Raw genomic sequence first — 13482 nt, forward strand, 5'->3', positions numbered from 1 at the left:
TAACTAGTAAGGGGTGTGGGTGGGTGTTTTTTTAAAATTTGTTTGTCTGGGGGGGTGGGTGTGTTGTTGTTGTTTGTTTGTGGGGTCTGTTTGTTTGTGGGTTTTTTTTGGTTGAGGTATTTTGTTGTTGTTTTGCTTTTATCCTAAGTCAGGCAAATAAATATACAAGGAAGTGACTGTGGTTTGCCATTGGATTCTGTTGTTTTGGTTTGTTGGGTTTTTGACTGATTTTTTTGTTGTCATTGTTTTGTTTGTTTAGTTGGTTTTTGAGAGTATAACAAATACACAAGTTTTATCCCACTTCATGCCACATCAAAAATAGTGCTCAGTTTTAATTCCTTTGTGTTTTATTTAGTTGTGAACTTGAGTCCTATATAAAATATCCTGCCTCTTCCAGGCAAAGTAACACAGATTTCAAATGTTCGTGTCTAACAACCTTTTTGCTGGTAAGCCTGACAGTATCAGGACACAGTTAATAGTGAAGGTTGATACTTTTTCATCTGATAGAGGATTTATACCAAATATCCCCTGCACGGAACACATAACATCAACAGCTACCACATACATTTTGAAAAGTAATGGACATGTAATGCTTGCGATTTAGAACAAGTTTTAGATAATTATATTCAGTTTAATAGGAGAAATACCAGACTGTATCTGTTAAAGGGCAGGCCATCATACCTTGGGAGGCTAGTGATAAGTATAATGAAACAACAATCCATATTGGATAAAGACAAGGCCAAGTAAAGGGATGGATAACATCTGTATTCTGCGCTATTCCTGGAGGCTTACATCAGCTCACAGTCTCATCGCTTGCATTTAAAGTCTCTGCTGATCAGAGTAATCACAAAGCGTCTGGGAACTCTGTTGCAGGGGTGTGATGCTCTCTGAAACTTCTTTCAAACACAGCATGGCTGTAATTGCATGCTTCGTGACAACACTAATCACCCTAAAACCAGTATGATTTTTGGTGTGTATCTCAAAGTTAAGTTGTCACAGTGCTGCTGCCCAGGACAAGCATCAGGCTCACATACACAGTAATGGTGGCCTCTGGCAACCTCAAAACAGCAGCTGTGGTTGCCTCCTTATATTCATGCCAAGTTACATTAAGTTAGCAGCAAAGTGTAAGCTTCTCTTGTGGGTTAGGCAAGTATTTTTTCATCATTTAACTGTCTATGCCTAGGAAAGAAGTAGAGGCAGGCATGAGTTTTCTCTGGAGGTACTTTTATTTATTACTATTATTTCCATGAAATTAGTACAGAGAAACTAAGCTGAGGTTAGAGTCAGTGTATTACAGTCCCAAAAAGAACTAAACACAACCCTGGTTCAAACAGCTTACAACCTAAATGAAGAAAGGCTCAATGTCCTTCCAAAGGTCACTCTGCAACAGAACCACAGCCAGGGCAGGCTCTTGTCTCCCGATAATGTGGCCTTTGCTGTCCTTTTTTCCAGCTGCCAGATTTTTTTCCTTACTGCCAGTCTGGGCTAAGGTCCTGCTGAGAGTGACAGCAGCTTTATTGAAGGAGGCACAGCTTTCAGCACAGCTTGAGAAGCAAAGACTTGCTTACATACCTGTCTGATGTGCAGCACAAGGAGCAAAATACCATAGGAAGTGTTTGGTCTGTGTACTACTGAGTTATGTAACTATTTTCTCTGTGGATGGAAATAATCTTTCTGCATGTATATAAAGAGGCTAGAAGGCAGAAATAACTGTCCTGACCCAAGAGACTTCCTCTCACAGCCTTCAGGGTGTCATTTAGACACCTACAGGGGTGACATTCCTGGGCAGTATTCTACAGTGTACTACAGGGCAGGGCAATATGCTACAGTGACTGCAGACAGTGGAAGAGCTCAAAAATAGCATACTTACAGGCTCTGGAGGTGGTGGTGGTGGTGGCTCCTTGATTACCTGGAATATATAAATAATGGGAGAAGCCTGAGATAATGCCAGGGTTCATCCATCTCAATGTAATGTTCTCTCTGCTTTCTTTTTTATATCACAGGTGGGTTGCCCTGCTTTATTCTCCACATTCAATCCTCCCATTAGCCCCACGGCTTTTGAGCAGGCATAAACTAAATGCAGATGAAAAGCTAAATCCAGCACATTATACTATCTGATAAGTCAAGAAGTACCCTATTAAGTAACTCACAATACAGCTCTGTATTCTGGTAGTTCTGCCTTAAAAATGTCATATAATCGCCAAACTAGTGAAAAAAAAAAAAATCATTCAGAATCTGCAGCTCCTCGGAATTGAATTTCTTTTTTTTAAAAAAAGCCTAACTCTTGTGTCTAAAAAGGGTTTTAACAACTTACATACATATTAGTAACCCTGTTCCATTACACTTTTCTGAAGCAAATTTCATATCTTGTTCTCCAACACTTAAACTTTGTGCTTTTTCTGGGAAGAATTAAACCAAATCAAAAGAACAAAAGCCTGTACTTACCACTGTGCAGCACAGGGGCCAGAACCACCACAGAAGAGCCAGAGCCAGCAGCAGAAAGAGAATCAGGAGAGCAATAAAAAGGATGGTCCCAGTCAGCTGTAAACAAGATGATTATTTCTGAGTTATCTGCACATGTCACAAACAAGGCAGGAGACCTGAAGTTACACATTTAGACTGAGCAAAACAAACCAGATTTCCCTCACTACAAGGTCCCAGGCATATTGTGCAGTCTGTTGCTATTGTCATTAGAGTCATATCAGTATTTGAAATCATGATTCAGGGAAGCACGTCCTGTTTGTGGTGCACATATGTACAATTTATGTATAAATTTATGCTATGTTTATAGCCCGCTAGATTCAAGGGTGTTAAACTTGTATACAAACCATTGCCAAATCCGTGCTGACAGGTCCCTAAGTACTGTCAGAGGGACATTGCAAACTACATGACCACAGAACTCTCAGGTGTGCAGAGCAAACTTTCATCACTAGAGATGCAGAATATGCAAATGCTGATATTCAAAGAAAATGAATATTGGAGCTAAGAGCTTATGTATAGCTGTTCACATGTCAACATCACAGAACAGAACACAACTTACCCACTCAGCTTCATCAGCTCCCAAACCTGCCTGTATTTCCTCAAACTGCACACACAAGCCCAGCCTGAGTGATTATGCAAACTAGTCCTTAATTCTGCTGGTTCTTGGTATGCTTCCTATAGCTGGTTTCACTACTTTTAATGAGATGTTGTAATCAGGATCTTAAGCATTTTTGATTCTTATATTCCATGTATTTTTTTTGGCAGAGAACAGTAGGACTCTGGGGCTGGATAGATGAGGGTCTACATCCAAAATCAAGGTTAAATTTTCTTTAAAATTACTAGAATCCAAAAACTTTCACATGTTAACACTTGAAATTATCTTTTTGGAGCAGCCAGACAACCAAAACAGAATCACAGCTCTGATTTTCTCAGTAAATCTTAATGGATTCTTTGCACTTGGAGCATTTCATGTCAGCGTGTTCAGAAGATGTATTAACTCTGTGTATTGCCCCGATTACTACAGGAAAGCAGGTATTCATACACTGTTTGGTCCTGCAGAACACACAGAGCACATGGCTTTTTGGAAATTCAACATTTATCTCAGATGGGCAGAGGCATGCTGGGAGAAGCTGTTCCTTGCACTGTACAGAGCTCTGGGATTAGTTTAAGATTAGCTCTGGTGATTCAGCCATTTCTTTTATACTGGGAAAAGAAACCTCTTCAATGGTACATTTTCTGAGTTTGAGAGGAGATTCAATTCACCAGCAGCAGGTGTGCCAGAGAAAAGGCAAAACTTGGCAGCAAACTAGAGGAGAGCCTGGAACCAGGAAGAAGTAAAAAGAGCTTAAAGACAGGTCTGTGAATCAGGCTGAGGGAATGGGACCTGGATACAGAGGAAGCTGCAAGAGATTTTCAAAGGAGTACAGGTGGAAAGAGAAACAGAAAGAAAGCAAATTCCAAAGATTTATGGAGGATTCACCTTATTAAATGAAACTTCTTGCTGAATTCCCATGACACCAGAAACTGATGCTTACCCCCATCTAACAACAGGAGTTGCCTTCACTGTTCCACGTGGGCTTGTTTTACCTTCAAACAGTGAAAGGATTGAGGGTAGAAAATAAAGTATCAGCTTTGCAAGGTCTGGGTAAGATACCAAGTGTCACCTTCTCAGGCCAAATCCTAGAGCTGTCAAGACTGACATGTTCAAGATGGGACTAACACAACCACAGCTCTTACTCCATGCTTTTAGGCAGGTAGCCCAGTAATCCATATCTCTGTGTCACAGCATCATCATTCCTCCACTGCTCTGTGGCTTCTTGTTATAGACACAGACTGACCTGCTTTGAGATACACTATTTACCTCACCCCACTCATTTGGTCAGGGAGCAACTGAAAGCCAAGGTGGAGTGCTGCAACATGTGCCAGACTCCCTGCTCAAAGGAGTCCTGTTAGATGACACACTACTCAGGTGAAGTTCACTGCTGCAGCCTCCTTTATCTGGCCCTCCTATAGCCCCATGTAGCACCAACAGATCTGGAAAGCAGATATTTGAGAGGCCTGAATTCCCAGTGAAGTCAGTTTGCTGAGAAAAGGATGAGCAAAAGTCAAGTATAACTTTAAGAGGTATTACTGCACTCCTTAAAACCAAATCCAAGCACAGGATCAATGCAGTGCATGAGTCCCAGACACACATACCACTGCTACTGTTACTCCAAACACACATTACCTCCTTGTTTTGTAGCCTTCGTTCCCAGGCATTGCTAAGTGCTCATACAAATTGCAGAGACATTTGCCAGCAGCAGCTCGGGACCTGCTGGTAGCAAGAAGCTAGAAAGAGTCCTCTTTTAATGATTAAATATACAAAGCATCATAGTGAAGCTGGACCTTGAAAAGGAAATAGCAGACTTTATGCAGCTGAACAGAAGTAAGCACAGGGATCACACTGAGGCTTTAGGAGTAAAGTGAAGAGAGAAGATACTTACTGTACAGAAAAGACAGAAGGGCCAGCTGGGGAGGACAGCTGAGCAGGCCAGCTGACTGCCACCCACACAAAAGGAAACAGGAGAGGAAAGGAAATGGAGGGAGTCTCTAAAATGAGAAGAGTGAAATGCAGGAGATTAGGACACTAAACTGCCAGCTTCTCTGTTTATGAGATGTAACCAGAGACAGACTTTTTGTATCAGCTGAGAATTAGGCTTCCTGACTCCCCATTCCATCTGCAAGAGACTGGTCAAAATTGTCAGATTAAGAGGACTGGAGGTTGGATTCCTCTCTTTATCCTAAGGCTACCAAGAAGAAAGCTTCCTCTGCCCATGCTATGGCCTGTGAGAACACCAGCTAGGGCTAAGACTTCAGTCTTCATCAGAAATAAGTTACATATGAGTAACTAAATGCATCAGTTAACACTTGTGTTTCACTGCAGACTCAAAAAGTTTTATTATACTAGAGGTAGAAGAGGTGAATAAAATGTGAAAATATCAGTCCTCAGTATAGAAAAATTGGGGAGAAAGTTTTGGAAAAATAAAAATAATCAGGTTAAGCAGCAAATACATCTCTGCTAAATTCTGAGTCCCTGTACCCTAGGCTGTTCCAGCAATCTTGTATGATATTTCCCAACTTCATTGCTGAAAACATCAGAAAATGCGATTTGCAAGTTCCAGTCACTGCATTTATCTGCATTCCTGCCCTTCTGTTCTGCAGCTGTCAAAAAGGTCAACAATGATTACAAACCAGTATGACAGCATTTGTCATAGGCTATCAAAGTCCTTTTGACTCTAATAACGGTAAAGCTCTACTTTGATACAAAGTGCTTGCTATCAGGTACTTTAGCTAACATGGTTTACTCCACAAGCACAAGACAACACCCCTAGCTACTGTACTTGCTAGCACCAGCTATGAGCACTGCTTATTTTTACTCCAAGACAAGGAAGACAACTGTTTATCTCATAGTCAGATTCTTCATTTTGATTGTTTGATTCCAAAATCAGATTTTGATACAGGATTACTTCTAGCTGTTGGTCTCTGACACTCCACCTGGCTTTTTTGACCAGGAGATGCTCATATGACAGCCATCACTGTCCTGCAGCGACACATTCTCCCTGGGCTGGGCTGAGTAGGAGCCTTGTGTCAAGAAGCTCATGCCCAGATCTGAGGCTGATTTCTCTTTCTGGTCATCCCCCATGACACCAAAAGAAACACAACTAGCCCCTGTCACTAAAACTGTAAAAACACCTTAGTAAATCCTGAACCAGTAAAGGTAAATTGTTGTGGTCTAAGAACAAATATTCTAAGCTTCAACGAAAAAATAACAGGGCAAATTTAGAGGAACTTCCATGCTGTGGACCTTCCAGATCCAAGCCCTGGCAGCTGCACCTTTCATCCTGAACACCATAAGGGATCTCAAAGTTCAACGGCATGTTGCTTCCCGATGCTCATTTCCTCATTTTCTCAGATTCCCTTCTAGTCAGGCCCCAGCTCTCAGGATCAATCTTTCCTCAGACAGGAATGGAAGGGTGTTTTTTGTTGTAATTTTTTATGCAGTGAATATATCATGATCTATCCACCATCAAGAACGATTTAATTTTAACTAGCCCTGGTTATTTTTCAAAGAACTGCTTGGATCCAGTCAGCAACTGTAATGCAGAAACTGTAGATGCTCACTCAGGGAGGTTTTGCCTGAAGAACCACTGTCTCTTACCACAATCTCATGGTTTCTCTGTCAAGCCCCATTGCAATTACTTACACACTGTGTGCTGGTGATGCTGACAGAGCTGGAGATGAACGTTAGCCCGTTGTTCATGCTGACTTGTAGGAAAACCACCCTAAAGCACAAAACAGATACGCTTATTTTTAGTGTCATTTTTAAAGCCATTGTTACCTTTATTCTGGCTGTGTTTTAGCCACTGGCTTGTGAACACGCATGGATAGCATGTCCTGCTGAGTCAAGGCATTTTCATGGCCTCAGGTGCTCACCTGCATTTGGCTCACTGCTTGCCCAGGAGCTACACTTTTTATGCTGGCTTAATTGAGTTTGGGCATATGCTCTTTATTAAAAAACCTCCATCCCACCTGGGGCAAAAGGCACTAGGACTGCAAGTCATAAAAAAGTCTCAGATATTTGCAATACTACCCTAGATAGCACAAGAAACTTTAAGACGTTTTTAAAAAAACCCTTCTGCAGCTTAAAGAGCCAGAACTTGTTTTCTTTTATATCCAAGCAAATCGAGAATACCTGCACTAAGGTCAAGGGTAAAAACATTGAAATGACAAAATTTAAGAATTTGGCTCTAGTCATTCTCCAATATCAGAGAAAGGGTTTGACAAGAGGAGAAGAAAAGAAAGGGGTGACAAACCCCAAACAACTTTCCCTCACCCATGAATAAGGAAGGAGAAGGAAGCATTCTCCCTCACCTACATACAGTATTTAAGCACCCACAACATCACCCAGAGGGAAGGTAGAGCCTTGTGCCATGTCTCCCAGGAGTCTGCAGGATTAAAACAGCTGAAAAACACCAATACTAGACAGAGCAGGGCAAAAACACAGGAAGAAAATCTACAACAGCACCAAAATAACTCAAATCAAGCACCTCTTTTCAATCAAAATGGAAAGTTTGCCTGGAATTCAATTACCTTTTGGTCTGAAAAAAAGGATATAGGAACAGAAGAGAAATCACTGTTCTATGATTACAATATGGGGAAATGGTCCAACAAGGCCTTTGGTTAATCAGTGCTGAATACCCAGCATTGATTAGAGCTGGTTCATACTAGGAGGGGTTTTGGCACAAAGGGGATGCTGTAATCCTGCCACACACACAAATTTATTAGCTTGGCACTTTGGGCAAAATTCTGAGCCATTGGCTCAGTAGTGACATCCTCATCCAGAAGTCTCCTCTCTCTTGTTACATGCTGGAAAACAGTACTTACTGTTCAGCATCTTCTATCACTGGCGCAGGACAGAGTAAGTAAGTATCATGAACAAAGGTCGGCTTTTCATCTGAAAAGAAATTAATATAATTGTCAGGGATGAAAAAAAAATAAATTAAAAAAAAAAAAATCATCCCAAGCAGGCCACCCCTGGAGAGCCACAGACAAATACAGGATATGGGCAAGTACCTATATTCCCCAATCGCACTGATCATAAAACCCAGTACTAGATGGCAATACAATGTTATCAGGTTAGAGATACCACAGTTAAAAAACGGAAATATATCTCTGTTCCCAACAGGAATAATCAGGCATTTTGAAGCCAGCTCTGAGCAATATTCATCTTGTATATCTGAAAAGTGCATGCAAATTCTACTGACACTGAATACCCTGACAAGCTACTCAAGGGGTCAAAAGTACAGGGTTAAATTTTTGCCTTCCCACTTCCAAACACACACATAGAGGAGAAGCCAAGGCTGCACTGTTAAAGTTCATGGAAAAGGAAGGATAAAGTTGGGATGAAGTGGACAGACACGGGAGAAAAACAAACAAACAAACCATGGTTGTTCATATACAGGAGACATGCAGAGAGGGGCCATGACTGATGCTACAAGAGGAACCGTCCTGCACTAGCTGATGCTTCTCCTGTCCCCAGCCTCCCCTCTGTGGAAGCCTCATCCACAAATAGACCATGTTTATGGTGGTTTGGTGCAGGCAGAATCAAAAGCAAGGCCACAGGTGTTTTCCCACCTCTTTGCACTCCACTGCTCTGAGTCAGCAGTGCTAATCATGTTGCTTTCAAAAGTCACACCCAGAAAGCCAAGTCCCATGAACACCGAGAAAAGGCCCAGCAGTAATCCTGCAACACCACTCCACTAACTGCCTAAGCTGAGGCAGAAGACCAGACAAATCACTGTTGTGACCATAGCTTAGCTCTTAATGGCCAGCAAAGCAGCTACCCTGCTAGCCCAGAGAAAGACTGCTCCACGAGAGTCCAACTCATCTGAATAAGGGTTGAATAAGGTAAAAACTACTACCTTATTTATACTTAAGAGACTTGATCACTCCTTCTACCTAGGGGAAAAAAAATAACTCAAGCAACAATATATATAAGATTTGTTCCTTTGTGCTTCACCCACTCCAAGCGCACCTAAAGACAAAACTCATTTCCCTGTTTTGGCAGAGATGAGGCCATAGAAATCACAGTGGTATGTTTTAAGGCCAGACTGAGAGCAAAAACCAGCCAGCATATATCAGTGTCTCACCACATTTGTTGCGGATCTAAACCAAGGAAAAACATAATGTGGAGGAGATGGGGAATTAGGGTAGCTTTACTCCCGGATACTTCCAGGCCTGGCTCAGCACTCACTGTGTGAAGTCCAGTCAAGGTGCGAGCGGATTAGGGACAAGGAAGAAAAAGCAAAAAGTCTGTCTACCTGGTAAACCACAAGAAATGAATCTCTGGCAAAGAGCATCTGTAGGTGGAATGAGAGCAAGACCACCTGAGTTTACTTAATACAGTCTCTACATAGGCAACTAGGATAGGAAATGAAGGAGTGATTCATGTACTCCTTCTTGTAAGTGAATTCACTGCTAGGGAAGGCACCAGTCTAACCACGACAGGATATGAAAGCCTCTACTGTGCTCAGCCAACAAGGGTAGCATATACAGAAAAGAAGCATAACTCCCCTCCCCGTGCCATGCTTCACCCTGCCAGACATACACAACTTCTCAGGAATAAGAGAGGACTGCTGAGAAACTGGACAGTCCATTTTTTTTGGCCATTCAGTCCTTTGCCTGGCTGCTGAGGCAGCAAACAAAAGACCCTGTTTAGCACAGCGATGACAGGGAGTTTCCACGTTAGATGCTTGATGCGATGAGACAAGCTGCTGGCATCAGAGAGGAATGGCGCAAGCCTAGGAAGGCCTTGCTTTATGGTGTCTCCTGAGCTGGTGAATAAAGAGTCTGAAGACACCACCACTGCATCAAGATAGCATTATTTCTTTTTACTGGTGATGAACAAGGGAATAGGGAGCAATTTTATTTCTCCCTCTTAAAAGCTGATACCCAGTTCTCACTGATGGTATATACATTACCCATGTGCATCATTACAATGACTGAAATTCATTGTACAGCAGCATGCCCCATATATAAGCACTCACAACACAATGCCCACAGGTCACAAAATTTAATAAGGACGAATTTCAAGCTTCTGCCAGGTGTAGATCCCTATCCAGCTCTCCCCACATCCACTACAAGGACTCCCCTCGACATGGATGAGAGCTGGACTGTGTCCCATGAGGTGACACAGCCACAGGGGGTCTGGAATCCACCAGCCTACAAACTTACTGATAGTAAGGCTGTCATTGAGCTTGAAGCTGCAGAGCACCTGGTCGATATTTCTGGCATGATAAAAGCCGTTGCCTCTTACCACAACTTGAAAGGATTCTGTAAGTAAAAATAGAGAAGAGTTATGAAAAATAACTCAAATACAGCATTTCGGTCCAGAGTGATGTTGAGGACAACATGAAAATGACTGTTTTCTGCCTTGTGCCTGAAACTAAACATTCACACTGATACCCTCACTATTCAGCAGCAATGGCCAAGCGTGCTATAGTGGCATTAGTGCTTCACAGTCTTCTCTTCGACTCAATTTTGCTCTCACAAGGATACCACAGAGCCCCAGTGCCTTAATTGAAGGTGTCACAGTAATATGGTAAGTCTGACTTTGCTGATGTCATATCATGGTTCCTCCACAGCTTTTGGGACAGACACTTTTGCTAACCATAAACACCAGTCCTCCCTTCTGTCTCCATGGTAGATGGCACTCAGCTTTCAGCAGCAGCTCTGTTCAGGCAGATGCTGACAAACAGGACTCCTCTCCTAACTCCCCTGTGAACTGGAAAGGAAGCTTTGCATCTGGATCAAGCCCTGGAAAAACACAATCCTTTTGCCCACACAAGAACTGAGCCTGTGGACAGCCCCACCAGCATCTGCTGCTCATGGGAGTAACTAAGGAACCAGGCACTGCCACTTCCTTTGTGCTCTTCTTCCATACCCCTACCCCAGCAGCAGAAACCATCAGTGGCACAAGAAGCCTGTCACATAAGACACACTGTCTACTGGCCAGAGCAAGTGCTCCTAAACCTGCCCTCCAGCTGCTCTCACAGCTTCTGTTGCAACAGTCTTGATAGGGAGGGCACCTGTGATTTTTGTCATTATCATGATAAGCAACTGATTTGTTCATTCAAGCAGGAGCCGTATCATTTTTTTAGCAAACTTTTCAATAGTCTTTTTACTGATAGAGCAGTTTTGCATTTGAATAAAGCAAATCTAGGAAGGGTGCTCTCAGAAGTGAGATCCCAATTGCACATGCCCTCCACTGTTGACACCACTGATCATGTTGCAGAGCACTGAGTTTGCTCACACATCTGAAATAAAACCCTCTGGTTGTTGCCAGAGATATCAGTAAGGTGATCTGCCCGGCTGAGCATCTGCTGGGAACAGAACTGTGTGAGAAAAGGGAAGGGAAAGAGACAAGTAAAGGTAACACCAGCTGAGTTTATCAAGAAAACACGTGGACCCACTGTACCCAGTACAACAAGAGACAGGAAAGGTAATCTGAGGAAGAAGGTATTAAGAAATTTGGCTTTATTTTCTCGGTTTCTCCACAGCAAGCTTTTTAAAATTATTTCTTGGTAGCCTATACACGTGACACTTCTCAGAGCTTAGCAACAGCGCAACATACCTGTTTGCTCCTCCTTCCCTTTTACTGTGCACAGGTGGAGCCCAACACTGAGCCACCCCATCTCCTTCCTCTTGGGGCCAGCCCAAATTGCCAAGTTTGGCACAAGATACACCAGGAGGGGAGGTGGCAAAGGAAATTCCCCTCTAGGACAGAAAATACATCGTAGCTGCTACACTAACCGCAGAAATAACATCTTCAATGCAGACAGGTGAAGACACATGTTAAAAATTTCTTCTGTCCCAAATGCATTTTTGAAACTCCATTTGACACCACACACAAGAAGCCAGATGACAGCTGAGACCCATAACATGCAATAAGGGAAAGCATAGAAGTTGCACTTTCACACATAAGCATCCTACTTTAGCTGAATCCTTCATAGACCTCACTTATAATATGCCAGCCTCTGAGCAGCATTTGAGACCAGCCCAATACCAGCAGGATACTGGCACAATACAGGACCAATTAATCTTCTGCCTACACATAGAAAAATAAGAATGAACTACACAGAAGTTCTCCACTAGCAGCAAGTAAAACCATGAATAAGTCCATGTGCATTATCGTTTGACAAACATACTAAAAATGAGGGGAAAACAATGTTGATAGAATTGAAGGGAGCAGTACCTGATTTTTAGTGATGCGAGGTCTGACTTTTGATAACATTTCATACAATGCACAGCCGTTTTATTTATATGCTTCGGAGGAAGGACTTGTTATTGCATAACACTACATGAGGCCCGAAGGTGGCTGAAATACATATTCAGCTTAGTGTGCCTGCTCTTCAGTATCAAGTTACTGCAAGGCAAGCTAGCATGAGGATGTGAAGTGCTTTAACTTTCCCATACAAACAGTTTGTCCTTGCCAAAAACACATTCTCACTGGACTGAGGTCTAATGCAACTTTGGATGAATTGGACAAGGGCATGGACAAGTTACAATCTGGTTTTCCTCACATTAACTTTCCCATAGAGCAGTGCTCTGAACTGACACAGGCTGCAAGAAACACAAGAATTAGAGAAGAAATTTTGAGAGAGGGAAAAAGAAAATATCTATTGGGGTGCATACTAAAGTGAAACACATACTTTGCACTTTGCTGAAGAAAGATAATCAAATTTGAGACTTCACCAGGCACATCAAAAGCCCAACACACAAAACCAACATTACAATTTGACCTCTTTTTTTTAAGGGAAGAGTTATATCTACCGGTTCCCACTGGGATTGGAGAGTGCTTTAAACAAATAAAAATTGACTGTAGGGCAGATTCAGCTGCTTCTTATTCCAGTAAGTACCTGGAGTTACTCTAAGCCTGGTTCATGCTTTGAGCCACTCCACTTCTAACCCAGATGATATGCTGAGGGTTATTCTTGATGAGCATCCCCTTTTGGCTTTTGCCAACAGAGCTGAGAGTCCTGGCCAGCAGCTGAGGGCAACCAGGCTTTTGTCCACCTGCCAGAGCTGCTTGCCTGGGACCAGGCATTAGCCCAGACTTGCTTACAGTCAGCCCACTCTACAGTGACTTGAACACCTAGATAAAACGACAATCTTTTTTCCTCTCAGTTTTTTATTATTAAAAGAAGTTTGCTGAAACAAAACTACACTTAGGGTTTTTTGATTTCCTCCTTTCTCCTGAACTAATGGTCTTCGAAGGCAGCAGCCACAAAGGCTTAGCTGAAAGCTATTTCAGTGGCTTTAAGAAGATACAGCAAGTAAAAGACTTTCAACACAAAACATCAAAGGTAAAAGCTACATATAGAAGTTTAGTCTTGTCAAGACAGTTTACCTCTCCTGCCCTTCTTTTCACAGTCACTGCCACTCTGCACAGTCAGTTGTGAA

At 42.4% G+C, this 13482-nt stretch overlaps 1 protein-coding gene across 1 annotated transcript in view; it reads right to left on the minus strand.

The window, feature by feature from the left end:
• Positions 1 to 13482, minus strand: part of ANTXRL (ANTXR like) — a 62771-nt gene that overhangs the window by 27883 nt on the left and 21406 nt on the right. Inside the window, exons 10-14 of the mRNA XM_005497988.3 lie at positions 10255 to 10353; positions 7906 to 7975; positions 6725 to 6803; positions 2446 to 2541; positions 1871 to 1909 (exon numbers count right to left, since the gene is read on the minus strand). Of these exons, the coding sequence (XP_005498045.1) occupies positions 1871 to 1909; positions 2446 to 2541; positions 6725 to 6803; positions 7906 to 7975; positions 10255 to 10353 (383 nt within the window). The remainder of the gene's footprint in view (positions 1 to 1870; positions 1910 to 2445; positions 2542 to 6724; positions 6804 to 7905; positions 7976 to 10254; positions 10354 to 13482) is intronic.

This window comes from Columba livia, chromosome 6 (assembly GCF_036013475.1).
Source record: "Columba livia isolate bColLiv1 breed racing homer chromosome 6, bColLiv1.pat.W.v2, whole genome shotgun sequence".
Classification (NCBI taxonomy): Eukaryota; Metazoa; Chordata; class Aves; order Columbiformes; family Columbidae; genus Columba; species Columba livia.